The 7,380-nt window shown below is 44.2% G+C and overlaps 1 protein-coding gene across 1 annotated transcript; it reads left to right on the top strand.

The window, feature by feature from the left end:
- The first annotated feature begins 439 nt into the window (after positions 1–439).
- Positions 440–6,208, top strand: LOC140456897 (probable G-protein coupled receptor 139). Its single transcript, XM_072550807.1, has 2 exons — positions 440–506; positions 5,259–6,208. Exons 1-2 carry the CDS (start codon positions 440–442, stop codon positions 6,206–6,208), a joined length of 1,017 nt encoding a protein of 338 aa, XP_072406908.1.
- Positions 6,209–7,380: the final 1,172 nt, after the last annotated feature.

The raw sequence follows: 7,380 nt of genomic DNA, 5'->3' as shown, positions 1-7,380 counted from the left end.
GGGATGGGTGGAAAGGCTATTTCAAATTAGAGACCGCAATGTTAACACCTCCAGGCATAGAAGCTCTTCTTAATAGCCATGCAATTTAAGGATTTTGAGACCACTTTATATAAATAAAGTTAAAATCCAGACCACTATGCACTAAATCATGTAAACCATCTCTATACAATGTGCTCATTAGATTCCAATGCATTCAGAATTTACCATTCTTAAACGTTTACCAATTCAGTATCCGAAGGAAATACATTTTATGACAGCAGGAGTTGACTCAAGGTCATGTGTTTATTTTTTTCCAATTATTTGGAATGATGACGTAACCTCAATATATCCACTGGGATGTGACAGAGTACAAATGAATAGAACTTGCAATCTGTCTCCTTGGAGTTCAACACTAAGTGTTGCTGGCAAGCACAAAGGAAAGGATCACTCCACTCAGAAAATGCGTGAGACGTTTTATAGCATTGCTAAGATCTATTATCTGGTCATTGCTATCATTGGTGCTCCTGGTAAGTGACAGTAGTTGAGCAAAGCTGGCTGCTGAGCAGATCTCTGCATTTACTTGGTCACTGATAATGTTACTGGCTGCTCGAGTGATTGGATTAGGGTAGGCAGCCACTTATTGAATAATTTCCTCAACCCAAATGATTTGAATTCTCTCCACTGTTGTTTTATTGGCCACGGCGAGCACGGCATTTCTTGCTATGACTGCTTAGATGGGAGTGTGGTCATCTTCAACAGCTGGCACAAACTGGAACCCTAACAATAACCCTATCCCTATCCCTATCTCTATCCCTCATCCTAACCCTATCCCTATCCCTAACCCTAGCCCTATCCTTATCCCTATCCCTCACCCTAACCCTAACCCTATCCCTATCCCTCACCCTAACCCTATCCCTATCCATATCCCTATCCCTAACCCTATCCCTATTCCTAACACTATCCCTATCCCTACCCTTATCCCTACCCCTACCTCTAACCCTATCCCTATCCCTAACCCTAACCCTATCCCTAACCCTATCCCTATTCTTATCCCTGTCCCTGTCCCTATCCCTATCCCTATTCCTATTTCTAACCCTAACCCTTTCCCTATCCCTACCTCATCCCTATCCCTGCCTCTATCCCTACCCCTATTCCTGTCCCCATCTCTCACCCTATCCCTATCCCTAACCCAGGTGATGATGGTCACATGTGTCTGTTGCCTGTGTCCTTCTAAATTTGGAATCTGTTGACAAAGGAGTCTTACAGAGCTGGTACAGTGTATTGTGTAGATGATACACATTGCTGCCACTATGTGTCGGTGGTGCAGGAAATTAATGTTTACTGATAAAGTGCTAATCGACAGGGATCCTGTGTCCTGGATGGTGTTAAGTTTTTTAAATGTTGTTAGAGCTGCACCCATCCAGGCAAATGGGGGGTATTCCATCGCACGCCTGACTTGTGCCTGTTAAAGTGGGTTACCTGATGTGGATTCCCAGCCTTTAACCTGCTCTTGTAGCCTTAATGTTTATATGGCTAGCCCAGTTCCATTTCTGATCATTGGAAACCCACAGGATGTAGATTCTGGGGGGATCCCCTTCATGGCAATGTCATTGAATATCAAGGAGCAATAGTTAGACTCTCTTTTGTCCGAGATGATCATTGTCCAGCACTCACGTGGTGCAAATGTGAACTGCAACTCATCAGCCTACATGTGGATATTATCCGTGTCTTTCTGCACATGGATATGGGTATTCCAGTCTCTGAGGAGTCGTAAATGCGGCTGAACATTTTGCAACCATCAGTGAACCTTCCCTTTCTGACATTAGGAAGGAAGGTCATTGCTGAAGCAGCTGAAGACACTCAGGCCTCAGACCATGCTGTGAGGGGTTTCCTGCAGTTAATGTCCTGGAGCTGAGATAATTGACCGGCCAGAACCACAGCCTTTGTCCTTTGTGCTTGGCATGATTCCAAGTGTAGAGTCTGATTTCCACTGACTTCAGTTTTGACAGAGAAACTAGTTGCCGCATTCGGTCAAATGCTGCCTTGATGTTGAGGGTAGTCACTCGACCCCAGTGCTTGAATCTTTTGGCCATGAATCTAAGGCCGTAATGCAGGAAGCAGCTGAGTAGCCCTGGCTGGATTCAAAGTGACTACCAGTGCCAACTGTGCACTGTTTATCAAGCAGTGCTTCTGCCCCTTAGCTGATGTGGGCAAAGCTTTGATTGACATTCACAGGGTGGCTGAATTCTCATGTAAACATGTACATGTTCCCACCTCAGTGCAAGGAAGGTGTTAGTGGGAGACCCTTCCTGGGTCAAATTACACCTTTTAAAAATCAGCTCGTCACCTGCCTTAAGAAGAATCATACTTAGCTCAAAAATGTAACTCTTTCTCTCTCTGCAGATGCTGCCACACCGGCTGAGTTTCTCCAGCATTTCAGATTTGCAATGCCCGCTGCATTTTGCTTTTGCCTGCTGTGGGGATCTGGCTATACAGTGTGAGTTACTAACTGGAATGAAACAGACTGGCGCTTTATTGAAAAGCATTGCTGGAGCAGATGGATCTCTCCATCTTCACTCCAGCAGAAGAGATTGCTTTTGTTAATCCTTATGCGAAGAAATGTCAAATGCATTTTTATTATTCTGTTTTCCACTGATCTGTTCCAACAACAACAAAAAGAGATAGTGTCATGGAAACAGTAGGATGGCATTATACAGAAAATCAAATCCTCTGTAAAGTAATTTGCATATTCTGAGAACTGATATTGTGAACAGTTCTTTCATTTTTGTGTTGATTCCTCCTTTCCCCACAACAAGGATGAAAATGGAATAGTGTAGGTTAGATGGGCTTCAGATTGGTTTCACAGGTCGGCACAACATTGAAGGCCGAATGGCCTGTACTGCGCTGTGATGTTCTATGTTCTAGTGGAGTGTCTCAGGGATCGGTGCAGGGTCCAATGCTTTTGTTATTTGGATGAGAACGTACCAGGCATGATAAGTAAAGTTCGATGTTCTAAGGTCCCGAGAATCTGTTAACCAAGTTTACTGAAATTCATTATCCCTCTAAGGTAGAGTCACAAATATATGTAACTGATTACATTTTGACGGGTCAGCTTGAACCGACGATTGGTCCATACATGTTTAACTGTACCAACACCCAGTTGAGTAGCGTGTTCCTGACAGGAGAGATGGCTATAACTGTGGCCATACATGTTGGGATTGCATCATACAGAGATCAGAATGCACGCAATAAACCTGGCGTTCATAAAATTGTACTCATGAGTTTAATAGCCCACTCTTCTCAGTTCTGATGTAATCTGGCTTAAAACAAACATGATTTCTCCAGCACATCAATATGTGATATTTTAAAATCTTCTTTTCAAAAATTGGTTCAGGAGACATGGGCATCGCTGGCTGGTTCAGCATTTATTGTCCGTCCCTAGTTGCCCTTGAGAAGGTGGTGGAGAGCTGCTTTTTTTAGTGAACTGCTGCAGTCCATGTGTTTAGGTGGACCCATAATGCCTTATGGCAGGGAGTTCCCGGATTTTGACCGATGACAGTGAAGGAACAAGTCAGGGTGTCCAGTGGCACGGAGGGCTTCTTGTAGACGGTGGTATTCCCATGTATCTGCTGCCCTTGTCCTGCTGGATGGAAATAGTTGAGAGTTTGGAAGGTATTACCTCAGGATGTTTGGTGAATTCCTACAGTGTATCCAGCAAGTGCTGCTGCAGATTTGGTTTAACAGCTTTCCGAATATCTACATGAACGCCTCTGCCCTTCCCCCCTCCCGCTGCCGACCTCGTTCAGTTACCTCGTCCCTAAACCATAATCCGATCTCAAATCCTTCCAGCAAAAACATTGCACCTCACAAACTCAACTATATTGCAATTGATTATCTACTTAAAGTCTTCCCTCATGATTATACTGGATGTGTTCTGATGCACTCATAGAATTGCTACAGGGTGGAAACAGGCCCTTTGGCCTAACAAGTCCACACCGACCCTCCGAAGAGTAACCCACTCGACCCATTCCCCTACTCTATTATCCTATATTTTCCCCTGACTAATGCACCTAACCTATACATCCCTGAGCACAATGGGCAATTTTAGCACCTAACCTGCACATCTTTGGATTGTGGGAGGAAACTTACCCAAACAAGAGGAGATTGTGCAAACTCCACACAGACCGGCGCCTGAGGCTGGAATCGAACCTGGGTCCCTGGTGCTGTGAGGCAGCAGTGCTAACCACTGAGCCATTGTGCCACCTATCTTCATCACCCTCAGCTGCATTTTCAATTTAGATTTGTCTTTAGACTTTGGCATTTGGCTTCTTCTTCCAAATTTCTGATTCATCATATTTCTGATTCATCATCTCTTCCCCCTTATTGATATACAGCTCGCTGGCTGATTAAAACTCTTGTGTCTACCCATCACCTTTCCAAGCCTCTGGTGCTTTCACGTCTTTTCTAGAATTTACAAACTTTTCTGTTGCTTTGTTATTCTGCTGCCACAAATTATTACCTGTCCTGTACCTATCATTCAGTTTTTAATCGTCCCAATTGTCTTCAAACATTATTCCTTTTAAAATTGAATTATTCCATCCACAGACATTCATCTATGCCCCTCCCTCCCTATGCCCAACATTATTCTGACCCTACCATTCTTTTAATATGGGTTGAGCGTGTAGTGCTGGAAAAGCACAGCAGGTCAGGCAGCATCCAAGGAGCAGGAGAATTGATGTATTGGGCATAAACCCTTCCTCAAGAAGGAGGGCTTATGCCTGAAATGTCGATTCTCCTGCTCCTTGGATGCTGCCTGACCTGCTGTGCTGCTCCAGTACTACACTCTTGATTCTGACCTCCAGCGTCTGCAGTTCTCACTTTCTCCTATTCTTTTAATATGGTCAATACCCAATGGCTTCAAGGTGTGATTAAAGAACTGAACTGGTAGCACCATTTCTGCCTCGATAGATTCTGATTTTACGGCTAGTTATTTTCAAATCTTTCCTGTCCTGATCAGCTTTACATACTCATATGTATAAATTTCCGAAGGGAAAATTGGATGGCTGTAGAAATATCCATAAAAAAGGTCAATACAGAGTTTTTGACTGGTCGTCCCTCATGCCTGCTTTTCAGCTTTTATTCAACTTGCTAATGTTGGAAATGTGTTGGAGTTGGAACTGAGATTTAGTGATTTGTTAATTTTAACCAGCTGCAAACAGTCCTGAAATCCTGTGACAGATTTTATGATAAATATTTTAAGTACCTTCTCTCTCCTTTAGTTAACGTGGTCACGATTGTGATCCTTGCCTGGAGAAAGTGTGGCCTCTCCGTCTGCAGCACTCGCTACCTGATAGCCATGGCAATGTCCGACCTGCTGGTGATTATCATTGAGATCATACTGAGGCGGCTCAATTCTTATTATTTCCCATTTTGTTTCCTGAGTATCGTCCCTGTGTGCAGTATCATTGCTGTCCTGATCCGTGCGGCCGTAAACTGCTCTGTCTGGTTTACTGTGACTTTCTCATTCGATAGATTTGTGGCCATTTGTTTCCAGAAGCTAAAGACAAGATATTGCACTGCGAAAAATACAACTGTGGTTCTTGCAACAACCTGCGCCTTGCTCTGTTTAAAAAATGTTCCCTTCTTCTTTGTATTTGAACCCGGGCTGAGAACTGACCATGCATCCTGGGACTGCTATATTAAACCAAGTTACTTCACTGAGCCTGGGTGGGTCAGATTTGGCTGGTTTGATGTGATATTAAACCCAGTGCTCCCATTTGCTTTAATTCTGCTGCTCAATGCTCTGACAGTCAGGTACATTTTACAGGCAAGTCAACTCCGCAAAGGACTGAAGGGTCATAGAAGCCCAGGGAATCACCGTGACCCAGAGGTGGAGAGCAGAAGGAAATCTGTGGTATTACTCTTCACCGTTTCTGGTAACTTCATCATCCTTTGGTTAGTTATTGTTATCGATTTCTTGTATGGCGAATTTGCAGGAAAACAGCCTCTTGATTACACCAATTCAGAATATATATTCCACGAAGTGGGAGTAATGCTTCTGAACTTGAGTTGCTGCACCAACACATTCATTTATGGAGTGACTCAGTCCAAGTTTCGAGAACAGCTCAGGAGCACGGTGACATTTCCACTTACAGCAATCGCTCGTTGCATGAAGTCGTGGATTCGTTCGCCGAGCCGTTGCCCTGGTAACGTTTCGACACCTCGCTAGGTGACATCGTCCCTGTGTCTTTGATAAGATTCTGGTGCTCTGTCCCATCTGCTATCTAAATGTCTCTGTTTGTTGGTACTTCCAGTTCTGTATCTGAGTGGTTTGTATATGGGCTCCTGTTCAATGGAGGGGAAAGGTATGAAAGGGACCAAAGGGGCAACTTTTTCACACAGAGGGTGGTGAGTGTGTGGAATAAGCTGCCAGAGAAAGTGATGGAGACTGGTTCAGTTACAGTATTTAAAAAGCATCTGAATGGGTATTGAATAGAAATCGTGTAGAGAGAGAGAAATGGATAAAATGTTGGCTAATGGGACTGGATTGGGTTGGGATATCTAGTCGGCATGGACGGGTTGGACCAAAGAGGCTGGTTCTGTGCTGTACATCCCTATGTCTCTGTGTCTCTATTGATTGAGTTCTCATTGGACTTCCAGGATTCAAGGAACTCTCTGGCATGTCTCGGTTTTGTCTGTGCTAGGATGGTTACATTGTCCCAGTTGAATTTGTGCCCTTCCTTTGTCTGTGTCGTTGAAATTGAGAGAGAGCTGGTCATGTCTGGCAGTGGTGAGCTGATGTTGGTACACTCGTATGGTCAGTTTTCTTCCTGCTTGTCCCATGTGGTGATTTTCACAGACTTGTACGTGACATCCATCCTGTTGGATGTGGGTGTTGAGCCTTTAACCTTTGTGAGGAGCTGGCGGAAGGTGCTTATCGGTTTATGGAGCCATTAAGATTGCCAGGGGTTCTGAGTAGTTAGGTAGTTATCTCTGATACGTCTTTGATGTATGGTTTGGTCGCTCTCGTGTCTGGTCATGTGTCTTTTTTTTCCTTTTGGTTTGTCCCATACGTACTGGAGGATAGTGCTCTTTGGTTAAGTGTTCCATTTAAATCCTTTGTATATGTTCTGTCTTCCTGAGTTCTGGGTTGCTGCAGGATGCCCTTGCCCATTGCTCATTTAATTTCTAACCCAAATATTCGACAACATCACAGAACCGGTCTCAGGGTTTCGATTTCACGAAGTTACTCAAAGACGCCCAGTCGAGGACAAAGTGAAGTGCACAGCGGGAAAGAGATTAGAGTTCCAGAAAGTGAGTTCAGGAGAGATACAGCACCTCGAGAGGGAGCAGCAGGGATTGTCTCTCACACTCCGAGTGGTTGGAATCGCACCTATTTCC

This window comes from Chiloscyllium punctatum, chromosome 31, assembly GCF_047496795.1.
Source record: "Chiloscyllium punctatum isolate Juve2018m chromosome 31, sChiPun1.3, whole genome shotgun sequence".
NCBI classification, from domain to species: domain Eukaryota; kingdom Metazoa; phylum Chordata; class Chondrichthyes; order Orectolobiformes; family Hemiscylliidae; genus Chiloscyllium; species Chiloscyllium punctatum.
This window is presented reverse-complemented; position numbering and strand designations above follow the sequence as displayed.

Bases quoted from the DNA above. Each gene is read 5' to 3' on its own strand.
- LOC140456897 (XM_072550807.1), top strand. From the start codon at position 440: ATGCGTGAGACGTTTTATAGCATTGCTAAGATCTATTATCTGGTCATT. The intron at 507-5,258 runs GTAAGTGACAGT...TCTCTCCTTTAG, and splicing joins TGCTATCATTGGTGCTCCTG to TTAACGTGGTCACGATTGTG.